General features: G+C 41.2%; 1 protein-coding gene across 10 annotated transcripts in view; it reads right to left on the reverse strand.

Annotated features, from left to right (window-relative positions):
* NRF1 (nuclear respiratory factor 1) overlaps positions 1-23,252 on the reverse strand; it is a 143,195-nt gene that overhangs the window by 62,472 nt on the left and 57,471 nt on the right. For all 10 annotated transcript variants that reach the window (XM_032276000.1, XM_032275999.1, XM_032276002.1 and 7 more), the window contains 2 exons: positions 18,556-18,682; positions 5,325-5,465 (listed from right to left, as the gene is read on the reverse strand). In XM_032276000.1, coding sequence (XP_032131891.1) covers positions 5,325-5,465; positions 18,556-18,682 — 268 coding nt within the window. The remainder of the gene's footprint in view (positions 1-5,324; positions 5,466-18,555; positions 18,683-23,252) is intronic.

The raw sequence follows: 23,252 nt of genomic DNA on the forward strand, positions 1-23,252 counted from the left end.
AAAAAAAAAAAAAAAAAAAAAAAAAAAAAAAAAATCTTTGGGCAAGACAAAGCAGAAACATTATCAAACTTGCACTTTAAAAAATCCAAGTTTAATATAAAATATGAAAATAGTTTTTTTATTTCTATGATTATAAAAGTAGTTCAAGCTGATTTAGATAAGACAATGAAAGTCACCTATAATGCCACCATGCGTAATTAGTGTTAATATGTTAATGTAACGTACATCCCTCCAAGTTCTATATACACTGAGGTGGGCACATTTTTTGTTAACGTTTTAGAAAATGAGATAAATCAGCTCAATTCTGTGTTCACAGAATTTTTCTTAAAATCTCCCAAAAGAAACAGAAAAATAAAGCCCTAACCCCCTAAAATTACGGTATATAAGAAATGGTACACCGGGCACAGTGGCTCACACCTATAATCCTAGCACTTTGGGAGGCTGAGGCAGGCAGATCACTTGAGGTCAGGAGTTCGAGACCAGCCTGGCCAAAATAGTGAAACTCTGTCTCTACTAAAATATAAAAAAATTAGCTGGGCATGGTGGTAGGTGCCTGTAATCCCAGCTACTCAGGAGACTGAGGTAGGAGAATTGCTTGAACCCAGGAGGCGGAGGTTGCAGTGAGCCGAGTTTATCCCACTGCACTCCAGCCTGGGCAAAAGAGCGAGACCTTGCCTCAAAAAAAAAAAAAAAAAAAAAAAAGAAGGCAAGAAAGAAAGAAAAAGAAAGAAAAAAAGGAATACTACTTTACAATCAGTTTTTTTAAACTTAATATACCACAAATGTTATTCTACTGTAATAAAGAGCAAATCATCATTTTTAGTGTCTAATAGTTCACTGAATCATCTCTTTTGGGCTATGCTGCTCTTCTTCTTATATAAATTCTAAACACTATTGTAACTTAACCAATCACACTGTTCCCAAATTTTCCTATTGTAAACATGCTGTAATAAACAATTACATCTGTGTTTAATTGGAGGACATGATATACACGTTTTAGACTTTGATATGCATTGCCAACCTGTGCTCTAGAGAAAGTATACCAATTTGCATTTCTACCAATTGTATTAAACTGCTTGTAGTCCTATATACCCTTGCCTATCTAGGTTTGGGTGGAAAAAAAACCCTCCTTTTACTCCCCTTAATAGTGAAAGGCTTTAGGATCAATTATAAAAGGAAGCTATTTAGCTCAGGTTAAGAAAAAAGTATTTGAGGAAAACAAAACAAACAATAAGACGGTGAGGGGGAGAAAATGCCAGGATCCAAACACGTGGAAATTCCCATTCAATTGGGAGCTGGGTTTTTCATCACCCTGCTCACTCTTCCTTCTCATTTGTTTGTTTCGTTGTATTTGTTATGTTTGACTTTTTAGTCATCATCTTTGGTAAGAAGGGGAAGGAGGGAGCTTATGATACAGGAAATGCTCCAATAAAGCATCTATGTATTTGACAACTGAGAACCGGCTCCCACCACCACACCAAGCTCTACTGAGTACAGTTTTGACAAAAATGGAAAACAACACTTTCAACTGTCTTAGCTCCAAAATGACAACAACTAAACTGTTTGCTCTGACTTCTGTGGCCACTGGCCAATTTTCATAAAAGCCAGTATCCACAATGATTCAATATAATCAAAACCTCAGACTGCTTTACCCTAACACACCAAATGTGACAAAGATAAAAAAATACCCATCACAGGAGTTTACCTAACACAGTATTCGAAACCAAAGGCTTAGGCAGCTTTAGATGTACTTTACATCTTAGATAGAATAGATTCTTTATATCAACCAGATAAAAATAATTCACTTTATGTTTTCTTTACATGAACCAGTCAGAATGCCTCCAGGAACAGAATAATAGAAGCTGTAAAAAGACAGTAACAAAAAGTTCAGATCAGGGGTGCCCAATCTTTTGGCTTCCCTGGGCCACATTGGAGGAAAAATTATCCTTGGACCACACAAAATACACTAACATTAATGATAGCTGATGAGCTAAAGAAAAAAATATCGCCAAAAAATCTCAAAATGTTTTAAGAAAGTTACGAATTTGTGTTGGGCCACATTCAAAGCCATCCTGGGCCATAAGCGTCCTACAGGATGTGGGTTGGACAAGCTTGGTTTAGACAATGCTTTCCTTTCTGAACAATGGTTTAGAGATCCTTCCAGTGTCCACAGAAAGGGCTATGAATCCAACAAGCAAAAGATCACTATTTAGCTTTATATTTATAAAATGTAGTATTACTTCAGACCAAGTTGCTGGTCCAGATGGAATAAAAAAGAAAAGTGCCACCCCTGTGCAGCAGCATCAGTGTCCACACTGAGTAAAAACCTGCCCAGGGGACGTGGGCACCTGCCAATCCTCTTCCCCACCACTACACTTAACTCACTTTTGCTCTAATCCTGTGGTCATTTACTGAACAGATACTATTATTTACATGACATGCTATTTCAGAGGCTGAGCGGCTATAATGAACATAAGTAAAAGATAGAAACTAAATTCCTCAAATTCTAGCAGGGAAGGCAGAACACAAATAAGTATAAAAGTTAATAAATGAGATAATTCCAGGTAGTAACAAGTGTTACACAGACAAGAACACAGAGGATGTATTAGTGGCTTGGTGGGGAGAAGAAAGCTTCATTTAGGTGGGATAATCAAGAAAGGCTTGTCTCAGGAGGTGATATTTCAGCTAGACTATGAATAAGAGAGAGTCCATCATGCGATCATCTGGGAGAACAATATTCAGGCAAAGGGAATAGCAAAAGCCAAAGAATGGATGCAGGGTGTTTGAGGAAAAGAGGGCTAGAGTGGCCGGAGTCCAGTGACTGAGGGGAAGAACAAGATGAGGCAGGAAGAGGCCAGATTACCATAGGACCTTGAAGGCCACAGCAGAGTCTGAATTTGATTCTAGAAATAGCTGAAAACTATTAAAGAGTTTAAACTAGGAAGTGATATGGCCGGAATTAAATAAATAAATAATTCATCATTCATTTACTCATTTATTTGAGACAGGATCTCGCTCTGCCACCTAGGCTGGAGTGCAGTGGCATAATCTCGGCTCACTGCAGCCTCAACCTCCTGGGCTCAAGCGATCCTCCCACCTCAGCCTTCCAAGTATTTGGGACTACAGGCATGTGCCACCATGCCCGGTTAATTTTCGTATTTTTTTGTAGAGACAAAAATCACCCTGCTGCCCTGGCTGATCTCGAACTCCTGGACTCAAGGGCTCCTCCTTCTTGATTATAGATGTGAGCTACAACGCCCGGCATGATTTAAATTTTTTAAAAAACTACTATGATGGCAACATGGAGAATGGACTATAGCAGACCACAGTGGCAACAGGGACACCAATGGCTACTGAGACAGACTATATGAGAGATGCTAAAGGCTTGGGCTTGGGTGCTGATGGGAACAGAGAAGAATGGCCAGAGTCAGAGTACATTTCAGAGGTGAGCTGACATGGCCTGCTGCTGAATTAGATGTGGAGGGTGGCAAGGGACCGTGGAGGGTGACAAGGGACTGTGGAGGGAGAGGGCAAAACAGGGAAATCAGGATTACTTAATGCTGGGCCCTGAGCAACGAGATGGATAGTAGTCCCATTAACTGATATGGGGAACACTTGGAGAGGAAGGGATGTGGAGTGGAGAGTAGGAACAACCAAAGGTTCTGTTTGAGGTGTGTGAGGTACCCTTGATCACAGGTGTGAGCTATATCTAACAGCGAGAGTAAGCTGGGTGTAAACAGCCTATTGATGATCAGGTGAGAAGAGGCAGAGGGGCCAGCAGAAGGGATGAGGGGAGCACTCAGTGAGGACTGAGGATCTTCAGAAGAGGCTGAGGTGAAGAGATAGACAGAAGACAATGCTTTAAGGAGTAATCAACTGTGTCAAACACTGCTGAAGACTGAATAAGGTAAGGAAAAAACCTGACAAGTGGATTTTGCAAGACAAGAGAACATTAATAAAGAAATAGGGTGGGCCAGGCGTGATGGCTGGTAATCCCAGCACTTTAGGAGGCCAAGGTGGGTGGATCGCATGAGGTCAGGAGTTTGAGACCACCCTGGCCAACATGGTGAAACCCCATCTCTACTAAAAATACAAAAATTACCCAGGTGTGGTGGCCTGCACCTGTAATCCCAGCTACTTGGAGGCACGAGAATTGCTTGAACCTGGGAGGCAAAGGCACCTGGGCCACAGAGCGAGACTCTGTCGCAAAAAAAAAAAGAAAAAGAAATAGGATGAGAAAATATGTTAAAAGGTGTTTGATTTTGATTAAGCTAAACTAAAAATATATAAAAAAGATAATCTCATAAAAATTTCTGAGGTATGCTGATTTATCAGGCTAAGTGCTGACTTCCTTTTTTTTTTTTTTTTTTTTTGAGATGGAGTTTCATTCTTGTTGCCCAGGCTGGAGTGCAATGGCATGATCTCAGCTCACTGCAACCTCTGCCTCCCAGGTTCAAGCAATTCTCCTGCCTCGGCCTCCTGAGTAGCTGGGATTACAAGTGTCTGCCACAACATCCAGCTAAATTTTTTATTTTTAGCAGAGACATTTCACCATGTTGGCCAGATTGGTCTTGAACTCCTGACCTCAGGTGATCCACCTGCCTCGGCCTCCCAAAGTGCTGGGATTACAGGTGTGAGCCACTACACCCAGCAATTTTGACTTCCCTTCTTAAAGGAAGAGGAAATCAGGCTGGCACAGCGGCTCACGCCTATAATCCCAGCACCTTGGGAGGCCGAGGCAGGAGGATTGCTTGAGCTTAGTAGTTTGAGACAGCATGGGCAACACAGTGAGACTCCATCTTTAGAAATCATAAAAATTTTTAAATTTAAATAAAAATTTTTAAAAGGAAGAGGAAATCAGTGATTCAGAAGACTGTTACTCTGAGTTTTACGTTCTTATTTCTTGGGGAAGGGAGCTGTACTTAGTGATAACATGGTAGTATTCAGAATTGTCATTGAAATAGGAGCAGAGCAGACTGAGAGGCTAAAAGTTTACTTGCCCACCTTGACTGTGATTCATCAAACTCCTAATGTTCTTCTCAGACCAACCCCAAGCTAAAAGCTTTTTCTTTTCTTTTCTTTTTTTTTTTCTAAATCCAACCCAAAGGCCCAAGTGAAAGAAAAAAAAAAAAGCTGCCAGAAGAAAGAGGAGACCACAGCCATGCTCTTGGTTGGGAGCAGTCTTCTGGCACTGCAGTGTCTTTTCCAAGGCTGCTACTGTTTCAGCAGACTCCAATCTGTATCTCAGACCCTGGTCAGATCAGAGGCCCGCCCACACCTGTGCCACTTGTCTTTGTGTCTCCTCCTCACCTCCCGCCTCTTACCTGGGTCATTTTGTCCACAGAGACTGGAATTCCATCGATGGTGAGAGGTGGCAGTTCTGAGTTAACCTCCTGTGGCGCAGGGGCGTGTTCTGCCAGAGCAGACTCCAGGTCTTCCAGGATCATGCTCTTGTACTTACGCACCTGCAGGGAATTAAGGGCAGAGGTAAACAAGATGCCCAACAACCAGGGAGGATTGGTGCCAAGCAACAAGAGAGTGGGTGGGGCTGGCCTTCCGAGCCATTGCATAGCCCTAAGAACAAACACTTCTATAAGCAAATACAAATACCCACTGGTCCCAAAGACATCATGCTGAATGGAATTAAATGAAAAGATGATGAAATTACAGGTAACAACAATAGAAGAGCCAGTGGAAATTTTTTCCAGAAATACTGCTTCTCAGTTAAAATCATGTTTTCTCAATGAAGGTGCCATTGCCTGTTCTGGGTCTATCAGGCATGGTATTCACGGTTCTGCATTTCCCGGGGCCATTGGATGAACAGCCAGCTGTGGCAGCTCATCACCAAAATCATTTTCAAGATCTTCAAGGATTTACAATTCTAAAACTCCTAGTAACCTATTCATTCAAAACTGCTGCTAGGTTCCTGGAAAGCCAGACTACCAAATAGACAGGAGATTCATGCGTACAAGAGACTGGACTGAAAAGAATCAGAGAAAAAAAAATGATAGGTGTATTTTGTAGCTGAGTGCCACTACCGGTAAGACCCGGGCCAGAGGGAGCCTCACAGGTCAAATCTTCCTTCTGGTAGGCCCCGGTGACAGAAATGAACCTCCAACCCACGATGCCTTTAGGTCTAGCCCAGGTTGGAACCAGATATTGCTGTTCGTTGTCTGCATTCCCACCAGTCAGTGAAATATTTCTCAAAAGACAGAAAACTTAATGGTTACACATGAGACATGCACACATTCTTCTATTATGAACAGAAAGGGTGGACAGATGCTGGGTCCTCCAACCACCAATATAATGGGTTCATCTGAATGCCTGGAACTTGGAGGGGGAAAAATGGGTTCATTCACTTAGGAGGATACACAAGGGGGATGAGGAAACCCCTGAGAATAACAAAGAAGCCATGGAATTATGGAAATGTGGCAAGGGGGATAGGAAATTAACTTGCTTTCTGGGCTCAAGGCATTATTTTAGAAAAGAAAAGAGAAAATGAGGTTTGTCTAGAAGTTCCAACAACGTTTGAATCCTGGGTTATCTGTGAGTGGGTTGGACTCTACACACTTACTTATAAATATCTCATTATGTGGATGAAAAAAGAAAAATTCCCATATTCTACCCCAAGCATCTGAAAAAATAAATATTATTACTGGCTACATAGTACAACTTCTACAATTGAAGAATCCTCCAAATACGTCAATAAGGGAATGAGAGAAAAATAGCACAAATTTCTAGACTCATTATCTTTCCAGAGATTCAGTTTTATCCTGGTCTCTAATAAAAAGGAAAGTTTAAAAAATTATTGCCATTACATTTATTGCAACATAAGTAGCTGATGTTGCCACAGCAACTTTACAGGATTATATTTTCTGCTGTTTCTGTATTCTAGACAGTGTTTAGGCTGCCTACTCACAGACACACAAAAATAAATCTTACGAGCCTGGTGATATGGTTTGGCTCTGTGTCCCCACCCAAATTTCATCTCTATTGAAATCCCTACACGTTGAGGGAGGGACCTGGTGGGAGGTGACTGGATCACGGGGGCAGTTTCTCCCATCCTGTTCTTGTGATAGTGAGTTCTCACAAGAGCTGATGGTTTAAAAGTGTTTGTCAGCTTCCCTGGCATCCCCCACCCTGTATCTGTCTGTCTGTCTGTCTCTCTCTCCTGCCACCATGTAAGACATGCCTTGCTTCCCCTTCTGTCATGATTGTTAAGTTTCCTGAGACCCCCCTAGCCATGCAGAACTATAAGTCAATTAAACCTCTTTTATTTACAAATTATCCAGTCACAGGTAGTTCTTTATAGCACTGTGAAAACGGACTAATACACCTAGGTTCTGGTCTTAGAACTTTAAGCTTTACAAGGTTAAATCCTTATATTAGGTATAAGCCAATAGGAAGAATGATCATATTAGAAAAACAGGCTGTGTGTGGTGGCTCATGCCTGTAATTCCAGCACTTTGGGAGGCTGAGGCAGGCAGATGCCTTGAGTCCAGGAGTTTGAGATCAGCCTAGGCAACATGGTGAGACCCCGTCTCTGCTAAAAATACAAAAATTAGCTGGGCATGGTGGTGCGTTCCTGTGGTCCCAGCTACTCGGGAGTCTGACGTAGGAGGATGGCTTGAGTCCAGGAGGCGGAGGTTGCAGTGAGCTGAGATCATGTCACTGTAGTCCAGCCTCGGTGACAGCCAGACCTTGTCTCAAAAATAAATAAGTAAAAATTTAAAAATAAAAACAAATTTTATCAAGCTTTTAGAAACACCTAGCATTCAAAAATGGAATCATTAGGTTATTACTTCTTTATTAGCCAGTTTCAAACAATTTCAGCCATTTTTATGAGTCAGCTTATCAGTGCTATATAATTCCTTTAAAATATCTTTTTTAGTGCTGATAGAGCATCCCTGAGTAATTTGCAACAAAACAACTTCAGGTATAACTGGAGCATTTCTATCTAAGCTTGCTTACTAAAGTTAAGTAACTTTCTCAGAATTACTGACCTAGTGTTTCAATTCTATCTGATTTATCAGTTCTGAGATACATTTTTCTTTCATATTTATCTGTCTTCTGAAATTAGGATAAATCTTAAAATTGCTTTGGACAAGGCAATAACAGGGCATAGCAGTCACGGCCTGCAGTTATGTCAACATGTTTGCTATCCCTGGCCTTTTTAGTCAGCAAATCATTTAGCACCATTTGATAAGAGAATGTGAGTCTTGGCTGTTGTCTAATAACCTTCCCAATGACAATTTCTAGTAAGATCAAGAAGCACCGCCAGGCTCGGTGGCTTACACCTGTAATCCCAGCACTTTGGGAGGCCAAGGTGGGCAGAGGTCAGAAGTTTGAGACCAGCCTGACCAATATGGCAAAACCCCATCTCTACCAAGAATACAAAAATTAGCCGGGTGTGGTGGTAGGCGCCTGTAATCCCAACTACTCGGGAGGCTGAGGCAGGAGAATCGCTTGAACCCAGGAGGCAGAGGTTGCAGTGAACCAGGATCATGCCACTGCACTTCAGCCTGGGCAACAGAGCAAGACTCCATCTCAAAAAAAAAAAAAAAGAAGCACCTGCATCAAACCTGTTGCTGCTTGGGGGGAAAATCAGAGACAATAACAGAGCACTTTTTAAAGAAATAGGGCACTGCCCATTTTCATGATGGCACAGAGAACAATATTACATGAAAAAACACAGACAATGATGACTGAAACAAGAAGTAATTCAAAAGGGTTGGACTCTGAATGTGAAGAAATTTCAAAAATACCTTATTTCACTTATATTCTCCTTTTTATATATACACAAAAATGATACACGATTAAAAGCTATGTCAAAGTAAGTCTTGAAAGAGTTCTTTCAATAAGTAGAAAATAAAAATTCTGGTTGGGCGTGGTGGCTCACGCCTATAATCCTAGCACTTTGGGAGGCTGAGGGGAGCGGATCACGAGGTCAAGAGATTGAGACCATCCTGGCCAACATGGTAAAAACCCGTCTCTACTAAAAAGACAAAAATTAGCTGGGTGTGGTGGCATGTGCCTGTAGTCCCAGCTACTCGAGAGGCTGAGGCAGGAGAATCGTGTGATCCCAGGAGGTGTAGGTTGCAGTGAGCCGAGATCAAGTTACTGCACTCCAGCCTGGCGACAGAGCAAGGCTCCGTCTCAGGGGAAAAAAAAAAAAAAAAAAAAAAAAAAAAAAGGGGGGGAAATAAAAATTTTAAGTGATAGCATTGTGTCAACATTCGTCAAGGTTTTTTCTTTCTTCATAGTACACAAATAACAGCACATCTTATAATCAATGGTGTCACAGATAAGATAAAATACGGGTTTATGTTCCAACTTATGCCTTCTATTCCAAAAACCATAGCTTATTCCTTTGTCACTTCACACCAATATGTCAACTAGTTGGTTTCACAACTATGGTAAACCACCACTTAAAATCAAAATCAGTTACCACTCTCTTCCCCCAATTCATTCTATATACCACTGTCATTTGAAATTTTGGAAACACTTATCATCAAACACCGTTTATTGACCACTTACTTTGTGCCAAGCACTACATACACTGTCTCAAATACTACTTACCATAATTCTACAAGGAAAATATTATTATACTCATTTTGCAAATGAGAAAACTGAGGCTTAATAAACTTAAGTAACTTTCCCCAAATCATATTAACTAGTAAGAAGTATAGCTAAAAAATCAAACAAATTTTTATCTAGCTCCAAAGCTGGTATGGTTAGCCACATCACTATCATTTACCTTTTCTTCTCAAGAAACTGCTATAGTTCCCCACTTCTTACAGGATGAAGCCCAAGCTTCTCTGGCCCACAATTCATTCTTTCCAATTACTCATTTTCCCAATACTTCTCTGCCAGAGCCGCCATATACAGTAGTGCTTGCCAACCCTGGAGACTATGTGAATGATGCCTCTTGAGCTCCCAGCATACAACCTCCATGGAGTCCTATAATACCGAGCAACTTTACTCACTTTCTTCCCTTTTTAGCTGCCCAACTCATCACCCACCTTGGCATCTAGCAAGTTCTTTTCTTCGAAACGTCTAGAAATCTTTATTTATTTATTTATTTGTTTGTTTGTTTGAGAAGGAGTCCTGATCTGTTGCCTAGGATGGAGTGCAGTGGTGCGATCTTGGTTCATTGCCACCTCCATCTCCTGGGTTCAAGCGATTCTCCTGCCTCAGCCTCCAGAGTAGCTTGGATTATAGGCACCCACCATCATATCTAGCTAATTTTTGAATTTTTAGTAGAGATGGGGTTTCGCCGTGTTGGTCTGGCTGGTCTCAAACTCCTGACCTCAAGTGATCTGGCCACCTAGGTCTCCTAAAGTGCTGGGATTACAGAGGTGAGCCACCACATAAATCTGCTTCTTATCCAATATTTTCAATTTTTTGCCAGGTGCGCTGGCTCATGCCTGTAATCCCAACACTGGGAGGCTGAGACAGGCAGATTCGCCGGAGGTCGGGAGTTTGAGACCAGCCTGGCCAGTATGGTGAAACCCTGTCTCTACTAAAAAATACAAAAATTAGCTGGGTGTAATGCTACTCGGGAAGCTGAGGCAGGAGAATTACCTCACCCGGGGGGGGGGGGGTTTCAATGAGCTGAGAATTCGCCAATTCACTCTAGCCCGGGCAAAAAAACATTACCCCCACACAAAAAAAAAAAAAAAAAAAAAAAAAAAAAAATCCATTTTTCAAGGCCCAATTCAATTCCCACTTGCCCTGAAAAATCTTCCCAAGTATTCTTGCCATGATTCTCTTCCTCCATTCCTACTGACACAAATAAGCACGTGTCACTTATACTGTTATTTCCAGAACACACTATACACAACCAGTGCCTGACATTGCTGAGCATCGGGACCAGGTCCTTTGTTTATTTTTCACACACACACACACACACACACACACACACACACACACACACACACACATATATTTTAATGAGACACGGTTTTACTATATTGTCCAGGCTGAAATATTATAAAATATTTCACATATTCAGACATATACAGGTAAAACATTAACATTTATAATTATCAGAAATGGAGGGTGTTCAGGGTATTTAGGCAGCATTAGAGTTATATTTTGTTTTGTTTTTGATACAGGGTCTTGCTCCGTCATGCAGGCTCATTCACTGCAGCCTTGAACTCCTGAGCCACAGTGATCCTCCCACCTCAGCCTCCCAAGTAGCTGGGATCACAGGCGTGTGCCACCACACTTGGCTACTTTTTACAATGTTTGCTATAAGTCACTGGGCCTTTAGTTAGGTTGCAAAAATAGTACCAGACAAGATACCATAATTCTTTTCTATTTCTGACGCTTATCTGGATAAAGGAAGAGTCTTTGGGAAGGTCTCATAAATAAGTTTTTTTTTTTTTTTTTTTTTTGGAGACAGAGTTTCACTCTTGTTCCGCAGGCTGGAGTGCAATGGCGCGATCTCGGCTCACCGCAACCTCCGCCTCCTGGGTCCAGGCAATTCTCCTGCCTCAGCCTCCTGAGTAGCTGGGATTACAGGCATGCGCCACCATGCCCAGCTAATTTTTGTATTTTTGGTAGAGACGGGGTTTCACCATGTTGACCAGGATGGTCTCGATCTCTTGACCTCGTGATCCACCCTCCTCGGCCTCCCAAAGTGCTGGGATTACAGGCGTGAGCCACCGCGCCCGGCCATAAATAAGTTTTAAAAAAATTTTCTACAACTCCCTATGAGACTAAAAACATATTGTCATCTGAGGTATGTAACAAACAGCTGCCCTCAGACCTGTGACTGTGAAGCACATCTGGCTTTGAGCCAGGCCGCAGGCTGTGGCCCCTGAAGTTACGTTGGCTTCATCCTATTGTCTATCCAGCCCCAGCGTCTGCCTCCTTTCTCCTGCCTCAGTTCAGGGCTCTAGTTTCCCCCTAGTCCCTTGGGGTTCCCAGTTTTGAACCCTGAAACCCCAAAGGACTAAGATGGAATCCTTATCTCATACCTTTTATCCAATAGTGTTAAATAGTTATATGTCGACTAATACATGAGCAACGGGGCTTTCACTACACTATTTTCCACATGTGCTTCCAAACTGCATGCAACTTGAAGCCATTTTTCAAAATCTATATAAATGGATGACTTAGGAGAAATCAAGACTGCCTCCAGAGTCCACTTATCTATTAAGTGGGAAGAATTAAACAAAGGCAGATGGACAATTTCTAAGAAGAAGCTGGTGACAACTCCAGAACTACCTCTTGCCCCTGTGGCTGGGAATGATTTCTGCACCTGTAAAACTGGTTAGTCATATCTGGTATGCCCATCTAAACACTGTGGGTTATCGACTGAGGAAAGAGCTCCACCTTCAGAAACTCCCACAGTTCTTCTTTCTTGTTTTTTATTAAAGGAAGTTCTGTGTTCCACAACAAAATATTTCTAAGCCTATTCCTACAAAATTCATTAAAGTATATGATATGGTAGTAAGCCACAAAGAGAATGCCCTCAGGGAATAGCATCTTTAAGATCTATAGGGCCGGGCGAGGTGGCTCACCCGCCTGTAATCCCAGCACTGTGGGAGGCCGAGGCGGGTGGATCACGAGGTCAAGAGATCGAGACCATCCTGGTCAACATGGTGAAACCCCGTCTCTACTAAAAATACAAAAAATTAGCTGGGCATGGTGGCGCATGCCTGTAATCCCAGCGACTCAGGAGGGTGGGGCAGGAGAATTGCCTGACCCCAGGAGGCAGAGGTTGCGGTGAGCCGAGATCGCATCATTGCACTCCAGCCTGGGTAACAAGAGCGAAACTCCGTCTCAAAAAAAAAAAAAAAAAAAAAAAAGATCTACCATGTGCCAATGCTTTTTATGTCAGGTCTTCCTAAGCATTTTATATACAGGGGGATGATAATCAACTTGTACTAATTTCTACTGCTCCCAAGTGAGGTGCGTATTATCATCCTTATTTTACATTTGAGGACACTGAGTCACAGACAGAAAAAAATCGGTGTGGAGAACCATTCAAAAAACCAAAGTTTAGGCCAGGCATCGTAGTTCATGCCTGTAATCCCAGCACTCTGGGAAGCCAAGGTGGGCAGATCACCTGAAGTCAGGAGTTTGAGACCAGTCTGGCCAACATGGTGAAGCCCTGTCTCTACTAAAAATACAAAAAAATTAGCTGGGCGTGGTAGTGGGAGCTTGTAATCCCAGCTATTCAGAAGGCTGACGCAGGAAAATCACTTGAACCTCGGAGCCAGAGGTTGCAGTGAGCCGAGATCATGCCACAGCACTCTGACCTAGGCGACAGAGTGAGTGTATGTGCTATAAAGGATGACACAGCCAGCTTCATAGCTCTTTACTTCTTATGGTATGGTATCAATTTAGATCCAAAGTGGGAATAGAATTTATAAACTAAATCTGCATTTTAACATTTCGGAGTGCTGCCAACCCATTTCAGATGCTTTAGTCATTCAACAGATATTCCTGAGGAACTACTGTGGCAAGCGCAGTGCTTGGTACTGGAAGCATAATGGAGGGCAAAGTAGATCCAGTCCCTGCCCTCTTGGAGCTTACAATCTAGCTGGGATGGGCATTAATAGAATAACCTCACGGATAAATAAAACTGTGTCTTTAGTAAGTGTTCAGAGGTCCTGTGAGAGTTTTGGATAGAATAGGGTGCTCTGACCTGCTCAGCAAGGTCAGAGAAAGCTTCATGAATAAAGTGTTGACTGAGCTGAGTAAAAGTCAATAAAGTAAAAAACGAGGTAAAAGAGGGCAAATCAGAGGGAAGAGCATAGACACAAAAGTTCTGCAGAGGAAAGCAGCAGAGTCTGTGCAAGAGACTGAACAGAGCCTTGTGGCTTGAGTGGAGAGTGAATTGGGGGAGCAAGGCAAGATGAGGCTGGGGACAGCTAGAGTCAAGTAAAGAACTCTTGCCGCTGAAAAGGGACCTGGATGGACGTCAGATCTGATAGCTAGGGTGGTAGCAACAGAAATAGAGAAAAGTGACCTGGTTTGAGAGACATTTAGGAAATGAATGAAGAACAAAATAATGGATGGGCTATGGGGTAAAGAAGAGAGAAAGATGCCAAAAATGGTTCCAAGTTTCTGGCTTGCGTAACTGGATGGGGTGGCGGGGGGTGGGGGAGGGTGGGGACAAATACTGGAAACACCTTAATGGCTGGGGGAAGCGGGATTTAAGTTTAGTTTAGACATGCTGAGTTTGAGGTGCTATTAAGATATCCAAAGAAAGAGTTTTCTCTTTCTTATTCTTCAGTCACATCTTTCGGAAGTATTCTGATGTCTGTTTTATGTTATTTGTGTCTTCTATATATACAAAAAACTTTTCTTACCCTGACTCTACTATTCAGAAGTTGAGGAATCTTGGCCAAATCACTATGTTGCCCAGGCTTGTCTTGAACTCCTGGCCTTCCACCTCAGGCTTCCCAAGTGCTGGGATTACAGGCATGAGCCACTGTACTTGGTCTCATTTTTGCTTTAAAGTTACTTGAATAATATAAAGGTTCATTATAAATATGTACATCTTACCTTAGCTGGGCATGGTGGCACATGCCTGTATTCCCAGCTACTCAGGAGGCTGACATGGGAGGATCACTTGAACCCAAGAGGTGGAAGTTGCAGAGAGCTGAGATTGCGCCACTACACTCCAGCCTGGCGACAGGGTGAGACCCTGTCACTAAATAAATAAATACTTCTTATTAAAACTAAATTACCCTGGGTTCTCAGTTAATACTTGTTTGCCTTGACAATTAGGCTTTGTCTGATATTAACGCTGTGATCCATGATTTATTATTGTAGGCATTTCTCTGATAGACTTCTGCCTGCTTTTTTACATTTCACTTTTAACATTTATAAAACAGCTTTACTGATACACAGTTCACACACTATATGGATTTGTTTCCTACGGCTCCCACAAATCACCACAAACTGGGTGGCTTAAACCTACACAAATTTACTTTCTTGGTTTCACTTGGCTAAAGTCAAGGTGTTGGCAGGGCTGGGTCCTTCCGCAGGCTCTAAGGGAGCCTCTCTAAGGGAGAATCGTCTCTTTGCCTTGTCTAGCTCTGTCTAGCCTGTATCACTGGCTCTGGACCCCTCCTTACGTCCAACCTCTTGCTTCCACCAGCACATCTACTTCTATGCCAATCTCCCTTTGTTTCCCTCTTATAAAGATACTTGTGATTAAGTTTAGGGCCTACCTGGATAATCAAGAATAATCTCCCCATCTCAAGACTCTTAACTTAATTACAACTGCATTTTTGCTATGTAAGGTAACATTCACAGGTTCCAGGGGTTAGGACCTACACATCTCTGGGGGTCATAATTCAGTTTGCCATACCATACAATTCACCCATTTAAAGCATAAGACTTTATACTTATAGGGTCCTAAAATCATCGCCAAAATCTAATTTTAGAACATTTCATTCCCTCTAAAAGAAAATCATGCCCACTGGCTGTCACTCCCCATTCCTCTCTTCCCCTTCCCCAGTCTCTGGCAACCACGAATCCACTCTCTCTGTATAAATAAGGTTTATCTATCCTGGACATTGCATATAAATGGAATCATACAATATGTGGTCTTTTGTGACTGGGTTCTTTGCTTAGCAGAATGTTGCTAAGGTTCTTCCATGCTGTAGTATAATATGAGTACTTCTTCCCTTTTTCTTGCTGAATAATATTCTATCCTATGGATATACCTCATTTTATTTATCCATTTATCAGCTGATGAACATTTGAGCTGTTTCCACTTTTTGACAATTATCAACAATGTTGCTATAAACACTGTGTACAAGTTTGTGTGTGAACATGTTTTCAGTTCTCTTGGGTATAACTTAGGAACAGAATTGCTAGGTCACATGGCAACTCTACTTTTAACATTTTGAGAGACTGACAAATTGTTTTCCAAAGCAGCTGCACCATTTTGCCTTTTCTTTCTCCAAATCTTCACCAACACTTATTGTTATCTTTTTGATTATACTCATCCCTGTGGGTATGAAGTGGTATCTCGATGTGGTTCTATTTTCATTTCCCTAATGACTAGTGATAAAGACTAGTGATAAATAGTGATCAATAACAAATGATTATTTATCATTAGTTCTCATGTGCTTGCTGGCCATTACTATATCTCTTTGGAGAAATATCTACTCAGACCTTTTGCCTATTTTTATTTTTTTTATTATATTCTGAGACAGAGTCTCACTCTATTTCCCAGGCTGGAGTGCAGTGGCACGGGATCTTGGCTCACTGTAACCTCTGCCTCCTGGGTTCAAGTGATTATCCTGCTTCAACCTCTGGAGTAGTTGGGATTACAGGTGCCTGCCACTGTGCCCAGCCAATTTTTGTATTTTTAGTTGAGATGGAATTTCACCGTGTTGGCCAGGCTGGTCTTGAACTCCTGGCCTCAAGTGATCCACCTACTTTGGCCTCCCAAAGTGCTAGGATTATAGGCATGAGCCACTATGTGCGGCCCTTTTATCTATTTTTAAATTGGGTTGTCTTTTTATTGTTGAATTGTAAGAATTCTTTATATATTCTCAACACAAGTTTTTTTTAATCAGACATTATGATTTGCAAATATTTCTCCCATTCTGTGTGTTGTCTTTTTACTTTCTTGATTCTATTACTTGAATCTGCTTTTAACATTTGTGAGCGGCTATGAGTATGACATATACATTGAACAGAGATGGGTCTGATTTGGATTGTTGTTCCAACCTGAAAGAACATCTATGCCTTTAACAAGGCAGTTTAACCCATTTATATGTATGGTTTATAACAGAATTAACTGGCCTCACTTGTATTATTGTGTTCTAGACTATGTGTTTTATTTAGTTTTTAAAAACTCCTTCCTTGTTTTCTGTGTTTTATAGAGAGCCTTGGTCTTGTTTCTTTTTTCTTTAGTATTCTGGAAAATATATTCTGCTTCTAAATTTTACTGGTACTTGCATTCCCTAACCTATATTTAGCAATGTCAGTCAAAGGTGAAAGCTTTTTATCTTAGTCTAGTCTACCCGGTTTAACAGAGTCTGTATCTTCCTGTATTCTATGGAGAACTCCAACAGTTTCCCAAACTTAAAAACAATTTTTTGCAGTAAGTAATTTTCTGAAGTATTTTTCTGAGCCTTCTGGGTGAATCTTTTTCATAGATTGCACCATCTTTATTACTATCAGTAGTAGCATTGTTTTAGCTTTTCGGCACTAGAGAAGAGAAGACATGCCAGATTTCATGGTTGTCAACAGTGTGACAGTAAAGGCTATTTCTCAGGCACCATTTTGAACTAGAAGCCTTCTACTATATTCTTCTAAGGAAAGGTCGTAACACATCCTAATTGTAGGGCTTCAGGAATTTTTGGAAAAACTCAAAACTCAAAAATGTTAAGAAATAACCACAACATTTCAGAGATAGCAAGGTGGTGTGAAAAAAAATACAACAAACAGAATTTCTATCAACGGATTAGTAAATCTGAACTCAAGCCTATTTTCAATATGGGAGACATCTAATAAATGTCATTTTAAGCTAATAAATTTTATCCTAATAAAAACAAAATGCAATTTAAATCCTGACAGATCATTATGCTACTAATGATTCAAAGTTAATGTGGCCTGAGAAAGAATAGTTCTCATTGTATAAGTACACAGGGGCAAAAGACTATTTTTATAAAATTAGCTCTGGATAATTATACAATCAAAATGTTCAAATATATTTCTATATTTGGAGCAGAGTATTAAATCAATTCTTTGAAGAAATGTAGGAGATTTCAAATATGTACCTCAAATAATGATCAATAAAATGCCCCCAGGTTTCCCTCATGAAGCTGACACCTTGGAATTATCTACTATTTTGTTTCTGATATAAATCAGTAATTTTGTTACAAAATCCTGCATTAGTCTCCTAATAAAGAAAACAGCGTGTTTCCCTGCCCCCTCTCATTCAGGGATAGGAAGATGGTGTGAAAAAAATACAACAAACAGAATTTCTATCAACTGACATTAGATGTCTCCTATATTGAATATAGGCATTAAATTTTGAGTTCAGAATTACTAATCCGTTGATAGAAATTCTGTTTGTTGTATTTTTTTTCACACCATCTTGCTATCTCTGAAATGTTGTGGTTATTTCTTAACATTTTTGAGTTTTGAGTTTTTCCAAAAATTCCTGAAGCCCTACAATTAGGATGTGTTACGACCTTTCCTTAGAAGAATATAGTAGAAGGCTTCTAGTTCAAAATGGTGCCTGAGAAATAGCCTTTACTGTCACACTGTTGACAACCATGAAATCTGGCATGTCTTCTCTTCTCTAGTGCCGAAAAGCTAAAACAAATCTAAAACCCTCCCCTGGCCACCCATTGCATCTGGGGAGGTAAAATACCTTGACATAGGAAGTAAAAACAGAAATAATCTTGTTTTGATATGCATAAAGTAGTCTGAAAACTAGTCCCCACTCACACTCCTGGATTAGAGGGTAATAGAAATGCCAACTGTTATACTAGACAGAGGATCAGAAGAATGGGAGCAACTGACGGAAAGCAAAGGGCATCTGCGAACAGCTTGGTTCTCACTTACCACATTCTCCAAAGGTGCTGCCCCAAACACTTTAAAGACAGGGTTGGGTTTGGAGGGTGAGATACACAGGACAATAGCTTGCTGTCCCACGCGAGTAGTATATTCATCTAACGTAGCTCGAAGTTTCCTAAATCAGAAAAGGAAAAAAGAATAACAACAGTTTTAAAAAGGTAGAAATTACAGTGACATAGACACAAATGACTTAAGACAGTTTAATCAGATGCGCTTTCTTTTACGTAAAATGTGAAAAAGAGAATGTGAGATTTTCTATCCAATTTAGCAAAAATATGTACATACCTTTTTCTTAACGACTACTGATAGAAGGGTCAGCTGAAGGTTTTGCCTTGGGACATAGCCATGACACAATTTTGAACATAGTGAGTATTATTCTTCTTGATCTGAGCAACACCACTTACTGCTACTTACAATTATAAAGATTACAACTGGCCAGGCACGGTGGTTCATGCCTGTAATCCAGCACTGTGGGAGGCCGAGGCGGGCAGATCACTTGAGGCCAGGAGTTCGAGACCAGCCTGGCCAACATGGTGTAAACCCTGTCTCTACTGAAAATACAAAAGCATTAGCCAGGCATGGTGGCACATGCCTGTAATCCCAGATTCTTGGGAGGCTGAGGGACAAGAATTGCTTGAACCCAGGAGGTGGAGGATGCAGTGAACCAAGATGGCGCCACTGCACTCTAGCCTGGGCGACAGAGTGAGACTCTGTTTCAAAAATAGATAAATAAATAAAAATCACAACCAAGATGTGCTCTTACAGAATTTATCATATCATCTCCATGCTAAATAAAAAGGGCTCAAATGATTTGCTTTTACTATTTCTTATTGATATACTCATTGTTTATATCTCATTGACATAATTTTGTCCAAAAATGCTACAAGCATACCGAGTTTTATCGTGCTTTGTTATTTTGTGTTTCACAGATACTGTCTGGGGGGATCTTTTTTTTTTTTGAGACAGAGTTTCGCTCTTCTTGCCCACACTGGAGCGCAACCTGCGCCTCCCAAGCTCAAGTGATTCTCCTGCCTCAGCCTCCTGAGTAGCTGGGATTATAGGCGTGCACCACCACACTCGGCTCATTTTTTGTATCTTTAGTAGAGATGGGATTTTACCATGTTAGCCAGGCTGGTCTTGAACTCCTGACCTGAGGTGATCCGCCAGCCTCGGCCTCCCAAAATGCTGGAATTACAGGCGTGAGCCACCATGCCCAGTCAGGACAGGCTGACTCCCTTGTTAGGAGCTAATTCAGCTAGTGACTTTAGGGTCCTTTAAAAATCGTGCTAAATCTACTCTGCCTGTGCTCTATAAATAGAGTAAAATCTGGATGGCAGCACATCTGTTTACAGCATGGTTTATAGAATATTTTAAGCCCATTGTTGAGACCCACTGCTCAGAAAAAAAGGATTCCTTTCAAACTATTGTTGCCCACTGACAATGCACCTAGTCACCCAAGAGCTCTAATGGAGATGTGCAAGATTAATGCTGTTTTCGAGCCTGCTAAGATAACATCCATTCTACAGCCCATGGATCAAGGAGTCATTTCAACATTCAGGTCTTATTATGTAAGAAATACATTTTGAAAGGCTACAGCTGCTATGGTGATTCATCTGATGGCTCTGGGTAAAATAAATTGCAAACCTGGAACAAATTCACCTTTCAAGATTGCAAGTACTTTCACCTTAATGATTTCACCATTAACAGCACTTGCAATTCATGGGAGGAGGTCAAACTATCAACATTAATGGAAGTTTGGAAGAACTTGATTCCAAGCCTCATGGATGACTTTAAAGGGTTCAACACTTCAGTGGAGGAAATAACTTGCAGTAGAAACAGCAAGAGAACCAGAATTAAAAGTGGACCCTGAAAATGGAACTGATTGCTATAATTTCATGAAAAAATTTGAATGGATGAGAGTTGCTTCTTATTGATGAGCAAAGAGTGGTTTCTTGAGATGAAATCTACTCCTGATGAAGATGCTATGAATACTGCTGAAATCACAATAAAAGATTTAGAATATTACACAAACTGAATTAATGAAGCAACAGCAGAATTTGAGGGGATTTACTCTGATTTTGAAAGTTTTACTGTGGGTAAAATGCTATCAGACAGCATCACATGTTACAGAGAAATCGTTCATGAAAGGAAGAGTCAATCAATATGGCAAAATTTTTTGTCTTATTTTAGGAAACTGCCACAGCTACCCCAACCATCAGCAACAACCAACCACCCTGATCAGTCAGCAGTTATCAACATCAAGACAAGACCCTCAACCAACAATAAGATTACGACTGAGTGCAGCCTCAGATGAGCACTAGCATCTTTTAGCAATAAAGTGTTTTAGTGGTCAGGCCCAGTGGTTCACACCTGGAATCCCAGCACTTTGGGAGGCTGAGGCGGGAGGACTGCTTGAGCCCAGGAGTTCAAGGGCAGCCTGGGCAACATAGTGAGACCCTGTTTTTACAAAAAAAAAAAAAAAAAAAAAGGAAAAAATTAGTCAGGTATGGAAACATGCACCTACTGTCCCACTACTTGGGAGGCTGAGTGAGAGGATCACTTGAGCCCAGGAGATTGAGGCTGCTGTAAGCAATGACTGCACCACTGCATTCTAGCCTGGACAACAGAGCTAGATTCTGTCACACACACACAAAAGGGTATTTTAAAATTATGGTATGCACATTGCTTTTTTAAGACATAATGCCACTGCAACACTTAACAGAGTATAGTGTTAACACAACTTTTTTATGCACTGAGAAACCATAAAATTTCTGTGACTTATTGTATGACACTTGCTTTATTGCAGTGGTCTAGAACCAAACCTGCAGTACCTCCAAGGTATACCTATACTTTAAAAATGTTGTAGCTTCAGATTTTCATTGTGATACAAACAATTATTCTCAGTCCTATAGTATTTCACAAGTTAGGATGATATGAAAACAGCTTTTTTTTTTTTTTTAGATGGAGTCTCACTCTGTCTCCTAGGCTAGAGTGCAGTGGTGCAATCTCGGCTCACTGCAGCCTCTGCCTCCTGGGTTTAAGCAATTCTTCTCCTGCCTCAGCCTCCCAAGTGGCTGGGATTGTAGGTGCCCGCCACCACGCCTGGCTAATTTTTTGTATTTTTAGTGGGAATGGGGTTTCACCATGTTGGCTGAGATGGTCTCGAACTCCCTACCTCAGGTGATCTGCCCGCCTCGGCCTCCCAAAGTGCTGGGATTATAGGCGTGAGTCACCATGTCCAGCTGAAAACAGCTTTTTTTTTTTTTTTTTTTTTAATTTTACTTTAAGTTCCAGGATACATGTGCAGAATGTGCAGGCTTGTTACATAGGTATTTAAGTGCCATGGTGGTTTGCTGCACCTGTCAACCTGAAAACAGCTTGTTAAAATATAGTAACAATGTATTAAACAGAAACACTGTCTTTTCCCTCTGAAATCACAGGAGATTATTTTAAAGTTCTACATTTCAGAATTCTCCAGGGAACGTCTTCTACCCTTTGAAGAGACTGGTGAGCGAAGGACCACTTATCAAACAAGAAATCTGATGGAATTCTTTGAAACAATGGTGTATATTCACTGCCTCCATTTCCTCTCTCCCCATTCTCTCTTAAAGCTATTCCAATCTTTTCATCCTTACCACTCCTTTAAATACACTCTTGTCAAGTTCAGTCATGAACTCCATGTTACTAAATCTAATGGTCAGTTGGCATCTTTTTCAACCCATCAGCAGCATTTGATAGCTGATCACGTGCTCTCCTTTCTGACACACTTTTTGTACCTGGTTTCCAGAATACCACTCTCTTGGTTTGTTTCCTGACTCACTGGTTGCTTCTTAGACTCTTTTGCTGGTTCCTTTCATCTCTCCAACTTCTAAAAGGTGGAGTGCTTCAGGCCTCAGTCCACACTCACTCCCTAAGTGACCTCATCCAGTCTCCTAGTTCTAAATACTACCTATATGCTTATAATATCTTCAGCCAAGCCCTCTCATTTGCATTCCAGACTCATATATCCAACTGCTTATTTTGTATCTCCACTTAATGGTTAGAGGCATCACAAACTTGCCATGTCCAGAACCAAATTCCCGATTCTGTCTCACCCTCACTGCCATGCTCGCTTCTCCTTCAGTAAATGTCATCTCAATCTACTAATCAGACCAAAAATCACCTGCACTCTTTTTTTTTTTCCTCTCACACTCCACATGAACAAATCATGGTGAGTTGACTTTTGAAATATACTTAGAACCTGATCACTTCTTGCTACCCATGCTGCTGCCACGTTTTAAGCCACTATCATTTCTGGTCTAGATTACTATATTCACCTTCTAATTGGTCTCCCTGATTCCATTCTTGTATCCCCAGAATTTATTCTCAACACAGTAGCCTGAGTGATTCCTTAAAAATATAAGTCAGCTGGCCGGGCGCAGTGGCTCAAGCCTGTAATCCCAGCACTGTGGGAGGCTGAGGCGGGTGGATCACAAGGTCAAGAGATCGAGACCATCCTGGTCAACATGGTGAAACCCCGTCTCTACTAAAAATACAAAAAATTAGCTGGGCATGGTGGCGTGTGCCTGTAATCCCAGCGACTCAGGAGGCTGAGGCAGGAGAATTGCCTGAACCCGGGAGGCGGAGGTTGCGGTGAGCCGAGATCGTGCCATTGCGCTCCAGCCTGGGTAACAAGAGCGAAACTC

Source organism: Sapajus apella, unplaced genomic scaffold (genome assembly GCF_009761245.1).
Source record: "Sapajus apella isolate SASKATOON/1434 unplaced genomic scaffold, GSC_monkey_1.0 scaffold7, whole genome shotgun sequence".
Lineage (NCBI taxonomy): Eukaryota > Metazoa > Chordata > Mammalia > Primates > Cebidae > Sapajus > Sapajus apella.